General features: G+C 34.2%; 1 protein-coding gene across 9 annotated transcripts in view; it reads left to right on the top strand.

Annotated features, from left to right (window-relative positions):
* Positions 1-21,101, top strand: part of LOC128219956 (uncharacterized) — a 65,854-nt gene that overhangs the window by 14,754 nt on the left and 29,999 nt on the right. Inside the window, exons 1-2 of one of the 9 annotated variants that reach the window (XM_052928167.1) lie at positions 3,236-3,580; positions 9,244-9,823. The exons of 3 other annotated variants lie outside the window; for them this stretch is intronic. In XM_052928167.1, coding sequence (XP_052784127.1) covers positions 9,746-9,823 — 78 coding nt within the window. In that variant the 5' untranslated portion in view covers positions 3,236-3,580; positions 9,244-9,745. Of the gene's footprint in view, positions 1-3,235; positions 3,581-6,306; positions 6,646-6,779; positions 9,824-15,182; positions 15,491-19,779; positions 19,883-20,232; positions 20,254-21,101 lie in introns of those variants that run through there. 5 more of the 9 variants (XM_052928166.1, XM_052928165.1, XM_052928169.1 and 2 more) reach the window with 5 other exon arrangements.

Genomic DNA, 21,101 nt, shown 5'->3' with positions numbered 1-21,101 from the left:
AAACAGTGTCTTAAAACGCACGCAGTTCATTTAATGATTCTCTCAACGTATTCGGGACAGTCATTTACGATGAAACTTAACAAACCGTCTTAATGATATCAGCACATCTACACTATCATATATTTTGGTATATGTATTAACGCTTGGTGCTAGTGAAGATAGAAGTTTGATGGATGTTTGTCTTCAGATCACTGATTATAGGTCAGTGCCATCTTCAGGTTTTGTTCAGATACACTCCCTTACCTTGTTTGAATAGGTGCTTTATATTTTGTTGTTTTTTTATTTAATCGTTAATAGTGTGCTTCAATAAACGGGGTTAATTGGTGACCAAGACTGATGTTTACACGTTTTAATGTTCGTTGTTTAGAAAATTTCAAGTATTTTTTCTAATCAGTAACAGTTCACCCTCAGATATTATGACAGTAGATGAAAGATCTCGCAATAATTTCGCAATGAAACCAGTTCAGTGGCCAGTGCTTTTCTAATAAAAAAATACCTAGAACCTGACTAAGGACAATAAAGCGAACGGGCCTGTGCTCCTGGAGGAGCTCATAGCATCGTCTGCTAATGTTATACATTTAAAGCACGTGATTTACGTGCATGCTTTTTCATTTTTGGTGGGAACATATTTGTTCAGTTTACAGGAAATTTCTTGTTCAACTGTAATTTATTAAGTTAATTCTCTTCACTATTCCTCGAATAAGTGGATAACATGTTGCCACATTGTTAAACATTTGAGGGCAATTTATGGCGAATTTTCAAGGCGCCTTTGAAATTTGTTAGCAATAATAATCACTAAGAGTTTTATGTAACTTGGATGTTTGAGTGAGCAACAATAGTTTGTGCTGCTTTAGGCACATGCTGTGTCTTACAGTTTCTCACAATAAGAACCGTCATTCTTGTTTCCTCGTCTAATGGTTATCGACCTTTAAGTAAGAAAATACCCAAAGAACCAAATCAATCAATCGTTCCTAATAAATCAGGAAAACCGTTGTGCATCATAATATGGGCTGATTTTGAGTCCTAATAGTCCGTAATATCCCTTATTCAGCCCGCGCTTGGAGGGTAATGTATAATCATTGATTTTAATATTGATACAGTTTCTCCTAGGGACGGTTTCCTTGCATTTTCTTGTTCCAAGTTGATGGAATATTGTTAGACCGTCTGGCACAATGTCGTGTCTAAGGATAGTTGTAGTATTATTATTATTTGTTGCTGTGGTCTGATTGTGTTTGAAGTGTATTGTGTTCAACACGTTGGATGTAGTGCATATATGGGCGACTTGTTTGTTCTGTGAGAGGAATATAAAACCGTACGAAACCATACATATACATATATATAGCTAGTCCAGAAGTTGTAGTTGAAACATTTAGCTCATGGTTGACCATGCGAAGTTTAGGAAATGAGAAGGAACCTAACATGTTATGTCGATGTGTTCTCTAGAAACCCTACATACCAACATGATTTCGATACTCGGAAAATAAAAGCAACAGCTGAATGGAATTTGCATATTAAGAATTTTTTTGTGCCAGGAATCCATCACTTAGTTTAAGGGTCGGTGCATAAAATATTCGTTTTGGAAAACTTTTCTTCAGAGCATCTAAGGCGACTGTTAAACAGCTGGAGATAAAACCTCTATCTTGGGCATCACTGGCAGCATTTCAGGTGTCAGTGAATCATAACTTCTTATTGGAACTACCACAAAATATTCTTGCTAATCTATATTCTAACAGAAAATATTTCCTGAATCCAGTAGGAGGTCAGAGTCTTTAGAACACAATATCATATTCGGCATATTTGTGGCACCATGCTGTTTTTTTAAGTTCCATTTTATGGTTAATATCCATCATATTTCACCTTGAATAATGTCTGCCTTTTTTATTTCCTGAACATTATAATTTAGTCACCAGAAAATAAAATAGTTAATCAAAGCAAACATTGATTTAAACTTATAGAATATTAATATGAATTTTTTTTCAATCTCGAGTGTTCATGGGCTATAAAATCGCATAAGAATGTTAAGAAACATACATCATATTGAACACAACAAAATGCCTGAAAAAGCGAAGTGGTTAAAACTGATGATGGTGGATGATAACCTATAATGCAGTTTTACCGAAGGTCGTGTGAAAAACTCGCAAACTCACTTCATTTAAATGATACGTTAAATTCATATTTGCTTTATATGGTTTAAACTAAAAGCATGACTTAAAGGCTTAAAGGTCGTCGTTGACGATCAGCGTTCATATCCGTGTGTGCGTGTGTGCGTGTGTGTGTGTGTGTGTGTGTGTGTGTTCTGAAATTAGAATAAGGCAGATGAATTTTGTAGAAATAAAAAAAAACATTAAAAAAATTATCTGGGGTATCTCGTTTTTAGGCTGTACGTCGCATGCCTTTAAACTTAAGGACTGCAAATCAAAATCAGGTATCGTCAGATCTAATTTTTGACATGAATTAAATAATTAATGCATCGGCAGGGGCGTAGCCAACCCTTTATTCATGTGGATTCATAGTTGGGCTAGGGGAGTCCCACTCCGAAATTTTTGAAAACTGCAATCTGGGCCTTCTGAGGCTTTATTTAATTCTGGGTAATGAATATTTTTAGGATCATGTAGTCAAGTAAGGCAGGGTCTTATACGCTCGCGGGATGAAAACATTTTTTTATATCATATCCAAGTACATATATGTTTATTAGTTGCTGTTATGAACCCAGCTGATCTTATTTATAAAATATTAAGTTACCTTACCTATTCTTAGGTAATGACAGACACTGGTTTCAGTTACAGTTTGGGGTGACTCAAAGGATTTTTGGGTTCGATTTGTATTGCCTGTGAACAGACTTGTAAAAAGGTAAAATCACATCAGTCGCGCCTACAGCCTTTCAACGTTTTCAGGGCTATCATTTAATATTACAATTCAAAATTGTACACATACATTTAACTAGTTTTAAATGGCTTAAGTTGATTCTGTACTACATACCTAGAAAAACAAACGATTTCCTATTCATATTTGTATCCATACATAATACATTTATTTATTTATTTATTATAAGTAATCATACACCCACAGTTTATCATACCAAATTCCACCAACTGATGCAACAGCTTAAATATATTCACTTTAAAAATGACTGCTTCAAATGTATTCACGATAACATTCAAGTCATGCACCCGGTGTTCAGAAAACAGCCTTTAAACTTTCATCAAGCGATGAGTGAGGGTCTGGTGTCATATGACAAAAGAATATATTCTCATTGAATTGTGAACAATCAAAAATGCTTTAAAAATACTGAAGTATTACGACAGATGAAACTATGGATATATACAGGTGTTCAGAAAGGTTCTAGGACAGGTACAGGAACTGTGAGTTGATTGTGATCTGAATATAAGTGTGTTACATAACAAGCGGATAGCCTGCAGCAGCAGGATTATGGTGATGAATTAGACGTTAAAGAAGACAACACTTGAAAGGGAACTTAAACAGCTTATATGTGTGTGTTCTCGAATCTGGTCGATGTCCAACTAAAAAAATCTTAACAAAAAAACTAAATGAAAGTACAATATAGACCGGGGAAACTCAGGTAGTGATGTACCTATGTTTGACCACAAACAATATTCAGTTTTGAATGATATGAGGTTTGTGAATGCGTGAACTCGACAGGATCAATTTTCGTCTTCACCCTTTCTATTTGTATGCCCCGAATTTCCCTCTGTTGGTTCTTTATCTGTAAGCATTCATTTATTTCTTGCCTCATATATGGCTTTGCTTTCCATCCATATGTCGTGTATTCGTTTAATTCTTTCTCTTCATAACTCTTGCTTTCCATCCATATGTCGTGTATTCGTTTAATTCTTTCTCTTCATAACTCTTGCTTTCCATCCATATGTCGTGTATTCGTTTAATTCATTCTTTCTCTTCATAACTCTTGCTTTCCATCAATATGTCGTGTATTCGTTTAATTCTTTCTCTTCCTAACTCTTGCTTTCCATCCATATGTCGTGTATTCGTTTAATTCTTTCTCTTCATAACTCTGCTTTCCATCCATATGTCGTGTATTCGTTTAATTCTTTCTCTTCATAACTCTTGCTTTCCATCCATATGTCGTGTATTCGTTTAATTCTTTCTCTTCATAACTCTTGCTTTCCATCCATATGTCGTGTATTCGTTTAATTCTTTCTCTTCATAACTCTTGCTTTCCATCCATATGTCGTGTATTCGTTTAATTCTTTCTCTTCCTAACTCTTGCTTTCCATCCATATGTCGTGTATTCGTTTAATTCTTTCTCTTCATAACTCTTGCTTTCCATCCATATGTCGTGTATTCGTTTAATTCTTTCTCTTCATAACTCTTGCTTTCCATCCATATGCCGTGTATTCGTTTAATTCTTTCTCTTCATAACTCTTGCTTTCCATCCATATGTCATGTATTCGTGTAATTCGTTCTCTTCATAACTCTTGCTTTCCATCCATATGTCATGTATTCGTGCAATTCTTTCTCTTCATAACTCTTGCTTTCCATCCATATGTCATTTATTCGTGTAATTATTTCTCTTCATAACTCTTGCTTTCCATCCATATGTCATTTATTCGTGTAATTCTTTCTCTTCATAACTCTTGCTTTCCATCCATATGTCGTGTATTCGTTTAATTCTTTCTCTTCATAACTCTTGCTTTCCATCCATATGCCATGTATTCGTGTAATTCTTTCTCTTCCTAACTCTTGCTTTCCATCAATATGTCATGTATTCGTGTAATTCTTTCTCTTCATAACTCTTGCTTTCCATCCATATGCCATGTATTCGTGTAATTCTTTCTCTTCCTATCTCTGTCGTGTATTCGTTTACTTTTTCTCTTCCTAACCTTTGCTTTCCACCATCTGTCGAATATTCGTTCTTTCATGCTCTTTGAATTCACTGTAAACTAATTTGTCGTATCTTCATTTATTTATATCCACTATCCACCCAAATGTCGAATAGTCGTTTATTTATTTCTATCAGTATGGTTCCTTTTCTTTATCGTATCTCTTTTCCTGATCAGTCTCCATTTTCAGTTATTCTAAGCAATAAACTTTATTGCAGAGATCAACCAAAATGTTGAATCTTTCGGGGTGGCTTATCAGTTAAATTGGCATCTGAATAGGTTTTGTAAAACGGCGGAAGCTTTCCTGCTAGGAAAAAATGTACATGTAAAAGATTAATGCATATACAATTATGTAGGGACAGACTGTATGATTATTATGTATGATTATGTCAGAACTAATGTATGACAAGCTACTAGATCTCAGTAACAGTAAACTCATTTTAGCATTAAACAATGCCTGTATCCTTGTGCCTTGGAGAGCAGCATAACTATCAATTAATGATGACAAGATAGAATGTTGGTATGTACCAAGGTAACAAGTGTATGACTGACCTCTTCTTGCACGGGTATTCTCGCAATCAAAATAAACAATCACCTTGTTGAGGTTTGCATTTGTGGTACGGTAATATCATGAAAAGGTTTTGGGACTGCGTGATTTACAGAGTGCAAAATGGATGTACTTAAAATATACATGTATAAACGGAAAATAAAAAAGTATTGTTGTGTTTAAATAGCCCTTAATCAATGTACATATTTGGGGATTGTTGTTTACCTTTAAGGCAGATTCATAAAGGCTTAACACGGTGTCTGGAAATTAAGCCTTAACATTTCGACAAACATGTGGGATTTAAATGTTGTATTTCGAATTGGTTTAAGATATTGTTATTGCAAGAAGGGAACGGAAAACTGGAAAATTTGCGAACTCAGTTTTTGTTTTGTAACGACTCACTCCAATTGTAAGAGGGTGTCAGAAATAATATAGAACCACAATTATAATAAGTCACAATGACATTAAAGTTTTGTATTTGCTTCGAGCTACTTTGGGATCTCCTTTTACATACAGTAGCGTGTATCAACGTTCTTGTTTTACTTTAAGTATACTCTTGAGTCGAGTAAAAGCCCAATTATCCTACTGCTAGTTTTAACTATGTGTGCATTTGTCAAACGTAAAACGAAGATCCATCATTGACATTTAAGAAGAAAACTTGCGAAACCACTTGTTTACCTCGCTTTATTATACATACAAGGTATATAATTGATGGATTTTTCTAAAGAAAACTGATACGTCTAAAGTAAAAAAGGTCATGCACACAGTAGAGATACCAAAAGCACATTGTGCATTCTTTTGTGTCAAATAGCATTTGGTGTATCATATACCTGCTTTTAACAGATTTCAAAAGAGCTTAATTTAAACAAATATATAACTTATGTTAGCTAGTAAAAACATGTTAATGTATATATTCTTCAAATAATCAAATGTGGTTAATATGTAAAGATGAAAGCGTGAAATATGGCGTGACTTAATATTAATATTACAAGTTTAACGTTAATGTAAAACATTTCAAGCGAATAAAATCTGATTTTGAAGAAATATCTGAAAAATGTGTTAATTTGAATAAAAATGTATGTAGAGAGATCTACATGGATTTAAAACACGAGTTTATGGATTTGACCAGGATGAATCTATCTGAGACAAAGACTTTATATTGAATTTTAATTGCACTTGCACTATAATTACTACATCGGGCGAAGGAGTTCAGAGCAGCTCAAGCAGATGAAAGTTATGGTAGTTTGCCATCTAGTACAGTATAATTATAAAATACAGAACGGTGCAGTGTCAGTTCTATGGAAGCGTATATCGTACATACAGATCTTGTAGTCTTATACACTTGTTTTATGTCGACTTGAAGAGTTACAACAGGACATATTGCAAAAGTTATATCGACTTGTCGACTAAGTAAGTTTTTGGTCACTTATCAACTGGATGTGTCGACTTGACTTTTGTCGACAACCTAGTTGAGAATGTAATTCGGACTACATTTTTCAGTGAAATCGACCAAACGTGTTTTAGTGATTTCCCGACAATCATGACGTCAACATATCCAGTTGATAACTGAATAAGTCGACATAATGTTGACAACATGTCGTGTTATCAAGTCGACGAAAAACAATTCGATAAGAAGTTTATGATCATGTTATCAGTATATTCGCTGAACGCTTCCATGATTATATTCTATATTTGCACGTGTGAGTCCCCATAGTGCATGGCAAATGTCACTTTTACTAGCTATAAATTAATATATGCTGTCTACGTAAGAATTGTATACTTCTATAACTGATAATCATGAACGGAAACCCAAAATTAAAAGAAAACCGTAAAGTGTCCATGTTGGGGTTTAAAGATAACTCTAAAACGCATAAGATGCGTAAAATAATTCTTATGGCAAATACATATTGTGAATATTTGAATTAAACAGTATGTAATTAATGTACACGACCGTATGATATCCATTTATATGTAAGTGTTCATCAAACGTTTAAAGTGACACTCATATTCAAAATCAACACATGTATAACAAACATCTATTTTAACTGATCAACCTTTAACTACTTAATAAATGATGCATTTATGGAAAATATTAATTACCGATAACAAGATTGTAGCCGTGTATTTAAAAGGTGAAAACGCAAAAATATTAAATGATTGGTGAATGCTTCAAGATTGACAATGGTCTACTATAACCTTATAACTTACTTAGAAATACAGTGTTTAGTGCTCATTTCTTTCTTAAACTACATAAGAGCAATTGCTTTCAGCATTTATTCATCTTTTTTGGATTTCTTTATTAATTGTGGTAAATCTTATTTGGGAGTACATCTTTAAGTTTCCTTAAGGCCATTTTTGTCCTTGTGTCGCTCGGTAACGTTATAGCTCAGTCACTGGTCAGACATTAAGACTTTACAAATGTAAATGTTAAAGATGTCCATAAAATATTGTACGTCTGGGTGAATACGACTTTGATTGTCCCTAATAGTAGTCTCTTGGCTATGTAAACATAATTATTGTGTCATTTTGTAAAACGCTCGTTTTGTATTACAATATGAGGACATTATATTTGTGAATAGGTTGGTACGTGGAACATGATATAAAGATAAATATGGGTAAAATTTGGATAGTATTAACCATTTTGTTCAACGTTTAAAAAGTGTGAGTTGCAGTGTGTTACCTAACTCTGGATGCTTGCGTTTGATTTACATTAATGCTAAAAGTAATAAGATGTAATACCAAGTTTTGTGAAAAAGGGGATTTAAAACATAATATCTGTGTTAAAGTGACACTCTTATTCAAAATCCATTCATACACATGTATAACAAACATGAATTTTGGCTGGTTAACCTTAGAATACTTAGTAAATAATTCATTTATTGAAAATATTAACTACTGATAACCAGATTGTAATCGTGAATCTAACAGCGGAAAGCGCAAACATATTAAATGATTGGTGAGTGCTAAAATATTTACTGTGGTCTACTATAGTCGCATAAGGTAGAAATACTGTGTTTTATGCTCTTTTATTTCAAATTAAACACGATATCCTTCATACGAACCATTGTTTTTGACATGTATTCATCCTTTTTGGAATATCATATATTATTAATTGTGTCAAATCTTATTTGAGGGTAAGAGGGCATCTTTAACTAGTCCTAGTTTGCATTCAACGGTTTCAGTTTACTTCTCTTAATGGAACAACATGTATAATCATATAACTTTCATAGACATTAATGCTAATTGATTAAAGGTTAAAACAACAGCAAAGATAATGTGAATTGTTTCCCAAGGGATGCACCATTCTGTCATACAATAGGTCAAAGACTCGAGAAACACGAACACATACAGTACCTCCCAGTAGCCATCACACATGGCGCAGTTTTGTACTGCGACAAGTGATTTCCTCACTATGAATAATATATGCGCATAACAAGACTTTCAGACACCTTGGCAATGCAATAGGATGGAATTATATGATTCTAGAATGGAGTTACGCGTAAATGTGTATTGGTTATGATGTTAATTATGGGACTCCGAGTAAAAACATCTCTTTACTGCTCAGCTATTGGGAATATAGAAAAAAGTTAAGTACATTACCGTTCCTCAAGCAAAATGCATATTAACATGCACTAGTTAATTATACTGAATGTGATTTTGTTATAATGCGCGTGTGTCTGTGTGCCTTAGTGCGTCAATAAAGCCTCCGTCTCCATTCTTTATTTCTTAATAACTGTTATTGAGTTTGTATCGGGAGTTAGTTTTCAACAGATCTTGTCGAGTTCAGGCAGAAATGATATTGATATTTGGGCAAATACTGTTCACGCTATAAACTAGAATGTGATGGAATACCAAATATAAATAGAAAACGTACATGCACATGAACATGGAAAACAATGTATGATATGTACATCCTTGTCGATTGATAAAGAAAAAAACAACACTTAACAAATCTCGTATCTTAACAAAGTGCTTCAAAGATTTGATTGGTTGATATCAATAAATCATTTAGTCTGGATTAAAACTGTGATAGGAATATCCTTCTAACTCGTAGCTTGAAATGTAGACGAGTATGAACATGGTGAACGTTTTGCACGTGTGATTTGACAGCGCTGAACAAGGAGGGAACTAAGCCTTTGAATCCGTGTCAGTGTGCACGTGTTAATTTACATTCTTGTCAAGTGTACACGTTAGTGGATCTCCATCTTATGACGCGCAGAACACTTTACACGGGCTACTGTGACATTGTCAGTGGTTCAGTTCCGTGATATATCTAGTATGTGTGCACTGAGCGGGTGATATGGTCAGCACGAGTGTTGCACGTGTCACGTGATATGCTATGTTTGTTAGTCTGGGCACGTGGTGCACGGTGCTCGTGATGGGTGTGGTCGTTTACGTCATACTGCGGCTGGGTCAGGTAAGTTACACTTCAACAAGTTTACGTTATGTTTTTTAGTTTGTTGTTGTTGTCGTTGACCCCGTGTATGTCTTGGCCGAACGGGTGTTTAAAGGTCCGTAAAAGAAATAAGCGTGAATGGCCACATCAAGTTGCAAGTTTATATCTATGTTGAAGCAGTTACTCCAGTGGCTGATATAAGGCAGTTGTTCACTGTTTGTGTCAAATGTACAGGTATAGACCCTAAGGGATTGTAGACATATAAATCTCGCTTATATCATGTTTTTAGTACGTTTTCACATAGTGGCTGCCAACATTATCTGGTGCTGTAAACCGTTTATTTACGACTAAATGATTTTTATCATTTCTATATATATATGTTTATTACATTCGTTTATCACTTGCATACATAATGAAGAAATGATAGTAAAACCTATGTATTCATTTCCTACACTGACAGCGGATCGATCCATCAAATATTGCGGACAGCAAATATGATGTCCAAACAAACATCCGTTACCATTCTGTGTGAAAGGTGCAGACATTGCCCCATCCATCTGTCAAGGATTTGGATCATTGATTTTTCTGTCACTTTTGTCTGCTATGGATTTTCTTGGGCTCCTGAGATGTAAGCCTGATTTGGTTTTCAACGGTTCATTTACATCAAATAACAGTACATGTTGTTGTTTTCATAATATAATGTGGTCTGAAATAAACGTAAACATTATTTAGTCAACAAAAAGGTTGAAGGTTATCTTGTTTTAAATATATATTCCATAATATCCCCGTTTTGGTTATCCTTGATAGGGGAGATCACTGCGTTTGAGACTGGCTGTCTTAATATAAGTGTAAAGTAACCCAAACCTGTTTTGTACAGTTACTGCCCCTGTATAGAAATCTACATTTCCGTGGAAAAAGAAGAAAATAACACATTATTTTTATTTAATTTTAGCGTAACTATTCATTGTGTTAGTGATTCTATGAGGCAATTTATTTGAGTTTAACTTATCCGTTTCGTGGTCAGTAAATATTTGAAAATTTTACGTGCATTGTGCAATTTTGGGCAAGTTTGGCAGTTCCGGCAAAATAAACGTGTCTTACTCTTACTCTTTAGTTTAATTTGATATCAATTGTCAGCCAGAAGTGCTTGTGAGTGAGGTAGTGTGATGGGTCACTGTCTGTCATCTTCAAGCAACATTCCCTAAAGTACATGGACAATTTTAACTAAACCTTACAGGAAGGGTTCCATGGCTCTTTCATGTTTATTCGAAAAACGGTTGCATGTAGAACTAGTAAAACTCTGGTTGCCATGGCAACCCCCCCCCCCAAAATATGGAGATCTTCTTCTAAGAATCGCCTGCCTGTGTTCAAAACAATTTTGTTAACCTGTTACTTATGTACCCAACTACCAAATTCTTTTCAGCCATGTTGGTTCGCACTTAAAATGGACCCCAGTGGGCGGGGCTATATTCAATGAACGGCTGTGAATGGAAAACCATTTTAAGTCTCACAAACTGCACCTAATCGCAACCACCATCTTTTTTGGCAACTTATTTTTCTATAATCCATCCAGTGACCTATGACATTCTTAGAAGAAGCTTGATTCCCTAGTATCCATCTCTTCCCTTAATTACGATGAACCACCAATTTCTTTTAAGTAGCAACCACTTTTTTCATTTACCGTTGAAAACCTTGACTATGGCTTACCTCCATATTAACCATCATTTTCCATAGCAACCATGTACCTTTTTTAATAGCATCAACTTTCTCTGTTTCCTAGTTTATCCAGGTACTCAGTTGAGGGATTAAATGCTGTTTTGACCCTCTTGTTCATTTATGACAATTGACATACATTTTAAACATTTCCAATAATAAAGTAATAAAGGAAATGGGGCCTCAAAATCATAAGCCAACTTTTTTACCTGCATAGAGCTCATTTTATCCTTGAAATGGACATTTATGTCTGCATGATTTAGTATGTGTCTTGAATGCATTGCAGATCAGATAATAGTTTAAAAGTGCAAATTTGCCAGACTCTCTTTCTGTCACCTATCATTACAGTTGTAACATTGACTGGTCTAACTTCCTTGACAGAAGGATTGGTGTGAATCTGCCACCTAGCTTTACTGGACACAAGATGACCATCATTGACCATCAATGACTCTGTCCACTCAAGTGTAAAATTTTACTACAAGGCTTAGTGATATAACAAAGTGTGATATCTTTGATGGGTTGGGTGTTCAGGTGAAAATGACCTCTTGTTCATGTCAGCAGCATTTAAGAAGATAAAAGAGTAGACTTAGCATTAATGAATATATCCAAATAATTTCTCTGGTATATGTCATTCAGAGTCGTAAATCATTTACACTAATATGTATCTGCCACATAATGATTGGTAAAAACTGTTATTTATGAATTAAAGATACCTAATTGTTATCATGGTTGATGAGTCCATTCAAACCTTTTATAGCTGGGAAAATACAGAAGAGTTAAAATTATTTGCAATGAAATATAAAATGTGTATAAAAGCCTTGATATTTTGGCTTTCACTTCACCTTAAGCAAAAATTAATAGGCCTTTGTATTATTTGTCTGGTGTAAGTTGTGACCTTATCGGTCATTTGTAATTACACTAAACTGTCATTTAGGCTGATACAGATCTCCAGATGATGTATCATGGTATTTGTAATTACTTCATAAAAATATGTGTAAAGATGACCGTTGATTACCAGCTGGTATGTGTGATTTAATTACCACAATTTGTCCAAGTGTGGCCTCAGTAGTTTGGATCATGTACAAGTGTTCTTTTTAATAATTCAGTTGTGTGTTTTTTTAATAAAATTACTGGGATATTTTTTTCTTTATACTGATTCTGGATAGCTGGATGGATCATCCATACTGTGAGTTTCAGCTTCTATAACTGTTAAGTAGCTTAAGTGTCATTCTAGTTCATAAGCTCAAATGACATTTAGTTTAAGGCATTAATTTTACTATTCACATTCATCAGTTGTAAAATTTAGAGAAATGATATCCTATAATCAGAGCCTTTAGGATTAGACTGGTCAATACACTATCAATTTCTAATGGGAGAAATTACATTGCAGAATAAACATTGTGAAAGATAAGCCTGAAGATTTGTTTGCATTTATTAAGTCATTGCTCATTTGTTGTCAACAACCTGTGGTAATATTGAAAAAGATCCTAGGGTACTTGCACAAACATGAAGAGGGTTGATGCATTCTGTTGTAACTGCCAGGAAAGAGGTGGGTTCACTAAGGCTGACATTTTTAGCCCAACAAGTTTTCAAAAAAAAATTAAAAAAATACTGACTCATGAAATGTATGGTGTTTTAAATTATGGGCTTTTTATAATGCCAAAATATCAAATTGAATGTTGTTTTTTTACTAAACAATTTGCTAATACTTAAAAACAATAGGTTAGAAGATGATAAATTGTAAATTTTGTCATGTTTTGCCATTTTTTATGACTTTCATAAAGATATGAATGCGACGGCATATCTTACCATCTACAATATTGAAACCTCATATTTTGTGCATGAAATGCTAGACTTATAAAAACTGTGAAGGATGGGTCCACTATAAATAGTTCTTAAATTCATGAAAAATGTAAAAACAACAACACATTTTTTACTGTTTATACCTACTTTTAATTCAGTATTTCTTCATTGTTTGGTGAAAAACAATGGTAATTTTTGCATTATTTTAGGTTAAGACTATAGTTTAACATAATATTATGATTCAAACGCCAGAATGACTTAATTTTAAAGAACTTGAAGGGCCTAAAAAGAGCCTTCATGAATTAACCACTTTTAACTGATTTTTCATAACTTTTAAATAAAAGAACACAGGTTCTGTTGTTGATGATCAAGCATATGTTTCATAGGGGGTGACAGACAAACAGGGAAATGAACACTAAGAGAAAAGTAGATAAAAATTTTCCTTGAAATAAGAAATTAGATAAAGAGATAAACCTCAGGGGTCGGTTTCAATGAAATATCTTGGTCGTAAACCTTATGCACCTTAAGAGTGCTCGGGGTTCAACGGTAAAGTTACAGGCAAAATATATGCGGAAACACAACTGACGCCAAACAGAGTTACACCTAGAATGTTACAATCCTACAGGCTTACAATCTTTTTTGTATCAGGGTCCAGTATCTTAAGCCTTAACTAGCCAGCTTTGAATTTTATGAACATGGGCATCTTAATCCGTTTGTATGATTTGTATTTGTTATACAAACATTGTCCCACTTTGACAAAGATATAGCCCCAAAATGGGGCTGTATGAATAAACAGTTCTTTGCAATAAATTTTGGCCACTATCTTAGGTTTATAACACTATTTCTTTAAATGTTTAAGATGCTATCAACATGTATAAGATTTGACTGTGTGCTGTTTAAAGTATTGTCTGAAAAGAAAGTGACGAAAATTTCTATTATCCTAAGATTTATTTGAAGTGTACATGTATGTCCTAATAATCTCTGAAAATACTACTTTAAATTTAGTGTTTTCTGAACTTAAAACCACAAATCAGCCTTCTCAATGAATAATTACATGAAACTTGCACCTTTGTGTATTTGAAGATAACAAGCTGTCTGCTATTTTCAAATATTTTCAGGTCCCTAATAGTGGAAGTATAATTACCAGTCTTAACTACAGCAATAATAAGTTTAAAAGTCATCGAAGATAGTATACTAGTAGCATGAAGCCGGTACTAGCTTGTAGGTGGAGTTAAATATTGACTAGTAAGCTTAAAGTCAACTAACAATGCAATAGTTGCTGACAGCAGTTAACAAGGGAGATGATGTCCCCTTTTAAACTGTGGTTGATTGTTTTGTCAACGTGAAAGAGATCCGTTTGTCTCCAGATAGTTAATCAATAATGGACAGGTAACTCGTTACTTGCAACACAGGTGATATGGCCTCAGGGTTTACGTTACAGAGGGAAATTTGAATGCATGTTTGTGACTTGTGGTTGGATTTGAATTTTCAATATTGTGGTCCCGTTGTTTAGGTGTTGTTTTGCTTCGCTGATGGAGACATTTTAAGAAACTTAATACCTGATTGGCGATAATGTTCGACCTTTTAATGGGATAAGATTAAGTAGGCAGTGTACAGTGTTTGTTTTAGCCAGATTGATTTAAATGATGTATTTAAGATTATCAGTGAAATGTGGATATAAGAATTAGTTGGCTTTTATCTGAGGAAGCGTGTGTTGTCTTTGTTGTAAGAGGGAGAAATGTATCTGTTTCCACCAGTAATATGTGTCTGTTTCTGTGATCAAGGGGTGGAGCCTTAGCATTCAAAGTGATAGAAATGGGAATATATCACATGTATCTTGACTTGCATTGCTCGCATGTGACTTTTAATGCAGAAACTACATGATGTACATGGCTGTACCACTGTACCATACCCAAAACATGGATGTTATCACTGCTGAGATCTAGTTGTATTGTGAATACAAGAGAAATCTGTTTTACAGATAGTTTTTGAACAATGGCCAGTAGTGTTAAACATGTTTTTTTCAGAATTGAGGCAAAAGTGTGGATTTGGATCGTGTTTTTGTAAGAATATTAATTTTGTTGATGTGCACATTGCCTGTTTGGAGATGGGATGATTAGTTGAAACCCTTTCAGAATGATTCCTACGGACATGGATAATATGTGTCACACAGTGAGTTTGTATATCTTCATCAACTCATGCATGTTTATGCATCTTATAGCTATAGGCATTCAGTGTTCAAACAGTTAAAATGTAGTAATAATGTAAGACCATGGAAGTAGTCATACTATGTCATTTACTCACTTGAATTTTCATACTTCATTCACATTGATAATCCTGTTTTTCTTAAATTAACTGCAGAGTTAGGAATTCTGCAATTTTGCTTATGATACTCCGGCATTTTAACTGACCACATGATTGCGGGCTTTTATATCTGGTAAATAAAAGGTATATAAATTCAAACACCAAATCCTTAAGGTCGCCTAATGTCTTATCCATATATACAAGGTGTTGAAGGATATCTTGATAATTCCTAAATTTGTCTTCTGTGACCTGTGTTGGATGACCCTGAAGGTCATCTTGAGTAATGGGGCAGATATCTCTGAGCCTGAGGGGTAAAGTGTCTTTGGGGGTCCAAATATGGACACATTTGTACTGGTAACACCCCGAAAACTTACTAACTTGATTGATATCGATCATCTTGTCAAATAAAATGGTATCGGATAGAACCAACAATTTTCTTCCTGTGAGGATCAATGAAAATGTGCCAATTTGTCTGGAATAGTTTCTAGAGTTGTCATAGTAATTCAATGCTTAACATGTTTTGAAAATCTGGCATATCTGGAGCGGAAAATGTGAAAAATATGCAAATATTATATATCACGTTATGTGACAATGTGTACAGGAAAGTGATAGGATGTGGCCTATACTTAAAACAAAAATGATTGCCTCTAATAGACTGGTATGATTGTAACTTGAAAGAGGATTATACAGAAAGTATCATGTAACATCTTGTTAACGTATAATTATATAAGTATTAAACTGGGGCTGTTCCAAATGTTACTGGTATTTGCTTAAATCTGTCTGGCTTATTGTCCGATATTGTAAGTAAAAATGTTACTAGTATTTGCTTAAATTTGTTGGGCTTGATGTTTGATATTGCCAGTAATAAATGCTACTTATAGTATTTGCTTAAAATTCGTTAAGCTTCATGTTTGCTATTGTCTGTAAAAAATGCTACTGGTATTTGCTTAAAACTAGTTGGAATTCATGTCCGAATTTGTCTGCACGGCTTCATGTCCGAATATGTCTGCACATTTTGTCAACAATGAAAGCCCCAATATCCTAAATTGGGACTACAGATGACTCATATATCGACATTGACAACTTCCGATACAACTGTATGCACTTATACAAGCCAGCGACCTAGTATTTTGTTATTCTATTGAACGGAATCAGTGATATGTGAGCTGCTTTTTATTAGTCCAAATTTTCTAAATTAACATCATCTGCTTCATTGAAAATCCTGTAGCTTCAATAAGGAGAGGATGGTCCTCTTTATGTCATGCAGTGCCTTATTGTGCTAAATACATAATCAAATTATATGGACAGGAAATGGCTGGTTTTTATTATTGAAAGATTTGTTGGCCTCTTTTGAAAATGATTGAATCTGTTTCCTTAACTTATTTAAACTTAAAGCTGCACTCTCACAGATTTACCGTTGAAACAACTTTTTTTATTTTTTTTGTCTTGGAATGAGCCAATTTCTGCGTAAATATCTGCAAACCAGTGATATAAGCCTGCTGACAAAAGATCAGATAGCAGATTTTCATATTTCCGTTCAAAAATTATTGTTTTATGGCTTAAACCGTTACTAAGGGTTGAAGTAAAATGCATAAAACATCATTTTTTAACTTAAATATGTTATTCTTCGATGCGATGTTATGTCAGCAGTCTTATTATCATTGGTTTTATTGCGCTTTTGCATTAATTGGCTCGTTCAAAGACATAAAGTAAAACGTTTAATCTGTGAGAGTGCAGCTTTAAATCATTGTCAAAGTAACTTTTTCAAGACTGTCATTTTTCAATTATTAAGCAATAAACTGAGTGATTGAATGGTTAAATGGATAACAACAGGTTACAAATGTAGGTAATTCATGATCATATGATTTAGTTGGGAAAATTCAGGTAACATAAAATCTTTGTTTAAACTATTAAGCGTGTAAGCTATCTGAATAGTTATATTTGTTTGCATTTAACCAATTTTGCTACTCCAGGTATATTTGCGCCTTTGAAGTATATTTTCAATGTGCCTGTATTTGATAGCTTATCTGGGCGCTCTAAGGCAGGTGAGTGCGCAGTGCAAATAAAAAAGAAACTATAGCTTAAACAGCATGAGAACATCATGGATGTTGATTGCTGTATTTAGTATGAGTCATTGGGTTTATATCTTGAGATAGCTAACATAAACCTGCTTTTTGTCTCATCTATTAATTTCATTGCAAAAATGTGTGAGAAAGTGAGGGAAATGTTTCTGTAATATTAAATAGGTATGTTGGATATCCCCTGACAATAAAGTAAAAATAGTAAAATCAAGCAGAATTGTAACAAAACTGAAAGCTACATGGCTTAACTATGGGATGCTGAAGTTATGGTAACGCTTAGTTTCTCCAAATATGTAAATAATACCTGGCCACTCATGTACATGCTATTTGATAGGTGAATAATAATGTGAATATGGACAAGAATACTAATGTTCGTATATTCTGGAGGTGGACAGGTAATGGCCTTCAAGGTCAATGGGCTAGCGCTAGGCCTCTAAGGTATATGGGCTAGCTATAGCCCTTTAAGGTCATTGGGCTGGATATAGTCTTCCAACATCACTATTTACTTTCCAATAACTCCTAATTGAATTTTAAATACAGAATGTGATCTCCATGTCAAGGAAGACAACTATGTCTCATTTAAAAGGTATTAAATTGTTTATAAACCACTGTTAATTCCCCTTTTAATTGTTCATTCCGAAATATTATAATCATTTAACATTTCAGAGAAATATACAAAATGTCTTCAGCTATTTTAGGCTACACAATTATCTTTATTATTGTAAACAAACAGTTGGCACAAAAATGAGTGTGTATATATTCATCTCTTATGTACTTCCCCACACAGTACCAGTAATTAATGTGCATATTATCTGAATTATGAGCCGCACTGCTCACAGCAAGTGAGTGCAGCATAAATGTATATATGTGGTTTCCCTAGACAATCTCGGTCCTCAATCTGGCCAAATTACCAGGCAGCTTATAGAGGAATGCAATAAAACACTCACAATAAAAGGCCGACACTTTTGTTCTTCGTTCAGATAACAAACTGTGTTTGCATAGTAGTAAAACTCATGCTTAATGCATTGTTGTGAGACACTATGTCCTGTTAGCTCACCCATTTCTAGAGGTGAAATATACCGGGGTAGGTGTCAAAATCAACATAGTGCCCTTATCTTATATCATTATTGTCAAGGTTTGAATAAAGGTTAGAGCATTTGTACCATACATTATAATGTGCCCCTTAAACAACATTATTCCTCTCTTGGCCTAATTGTCAACAGTTCTGTCTACTATGCCTAGTCTGCACCTGTTGCTACTTATCAGCTATCAGGCTGGGCCCAACATATATTAGCTCAGGGCTTATCAGTACTCTAGTACAACTTGCTAAGAGCAGGGCATCAGCTAAATATGCTATTAGCAGTGCCCTGGTTCCCATTTGGCTGGTTTTAAGGGCCTTTAGGATTCCATGGGTAATTTGAGTGGTTTATTACTCTGGCTTCTGTTGAACGTGTTGAAATTGTAGTGTGATTGTTTTTCTGTGTTGATAACCGTGGCCATCAGATTTTGGCTTATCCTTTGTGTTCACTCTTATAGTTACAGAGATTTATGGATACATGTATGTTCCCAATGTGTCAGGGTGTACATGAAGTGCTGGTGTATATGTGCTGGAACTGGAGCTATTGATTGTGCTTGTTTTTTTTCTGGTGTTGATTACCACAGACTGCAAGATGAATTGACAGCCACAAAGCTGCATGATGGAATATGCTGGTCACATTTTATTTCGAACTAGAATATCACATTGTTTAGGTTTATAACAAAAGACTGTAGCCAGGAAGAAGGAAGTGACACCATACACTAAGCTGTTGTTGTTGTTGTTGGATTCTTTGTGGGATTGACCACTTATAACAGCTTGTGGAGACATCAGAAGTCAGTGCATTATCTTTATTAACTCTTTAATATAAGTGCCTGCAGGCTGATTGTTGCTCATAATGTAAGGAATGAGCGGAATTGTAGAGTGGTACTAGTGTTGAGTAGGTTTTGCAGTATGAAAGTAAACTTGTTGTTTGTTCATGGTGGAATATTGGTGGCATTGTTTATGGCAGCAGTGTTGGTGTAAAGAGAACAAACTACCTCCAAATTTATGTTGTTTTACAAACACTAGTCACCTTGAAATTATTTCTCTTATTATAAGACAATCAATCTACATGTGGTTTGAAATCCGAAAGCAACTGACATGGTAAATGTTAAAATAATTTTCTCAACAATTGTTATGATATTACCAGACATTTAACTTGTCAGTTTTGTTGCAGTTTGACTTGCACATAAATCTAAATATGGACAGGCTCATCATTACCTATTGCTATTGTGGCCATATACGGAAGTTTGGAATTAAGCTCTCCTCTGATGTTACTATATGTACATGCCGTTTGTGAGTTTTTGCTACTTGAATATGCACTTTAAAATATATGTCAGTGTGTCTAATGGTCGGAAAATGTGGTCAGAAGTTTTGTGGTTGGTGTTACAGGATATTATTAGTCTTACAGTTCTGTTATAATGATGATAGTATAAGGAGTTTTATCTTCCCACTAGACAAATGTAAAAATGATTGTAAGTTTTATTCTTTTTTTTTACTTTTTGATGATTAGCTAATAAATGTCTTTTGTACTTCTGAGTTTAAAATGATTTGTTACACATTTCTGAATCAGTTATGAAATAGCCTAGGGGCCGATTTCTCGATGTCTGTTATAACAGGATAAAGCTTAGCTCACTTCCTTTGGTTTTCTATAATGTTACAGTTAATTAAGGCGAAAATATTTGAATTACAATGGGTGATAAAAAATTACGTGGACTTTTCTCATAACTTTTGAAAGCTCTAGGTAATTCATATTTTCCATCCTTGATATTTAGTCCTTTGTCTACAAAATGATAAACAATTGATGAAGTATCCATAATTCATATGGCAGATTGAAACGGGGATATTAGACCTTCTGCAGAGCCAGCCTAAATTTAATACATCATTTTATGCAGAAATATTCATCGTAATTCTACTATAATATCATATTTAATCTATCTAGAAATATCATGGAACATCTGCCATTTAAGTATATTTATAAGTGGATGGAAATTTCAAATTTCAGTTCTGCCTACTATTTGCAAATTTAGGATTTATATGCAATGAAAAAATATTGCATACACTCACAAATCTATGACCTCAAATTTTTCGCCTCAAAAATGCAGCATCGTGCAGATGCGTAATTGTAAAACATAAAATATGTGATTTCACTTACTGAAACAATAAATGAGATACAATAAAGTGTCATTTCTGGCATCATGCTCTCTGATGTCCATTCTCAAACTTAGACATTAGAAGTTGGCAGCAATTCTTATTGACATTACATCTTGCCTGTGTTTGATTACCAGTCAGATCACTAGAGGCACCCTGGAGTTATGGCCCT

Source organism: Mya arenaria, chromosome 15, assembly GCF_026914265.1.
Source record: "Mya arenaria isolate MELC-2E11 chromosome 15, ASM2691426v1".
NCBI lineage: Eukaryota > Metazoa > Mollusca > Bivalvia > Myida > Myidae > Mya > Mya arenaria.
Note: the sequence above shows the minus strand (reverse complement) of the source record. Positions and strands in the feature narration are given on the sequence as shown.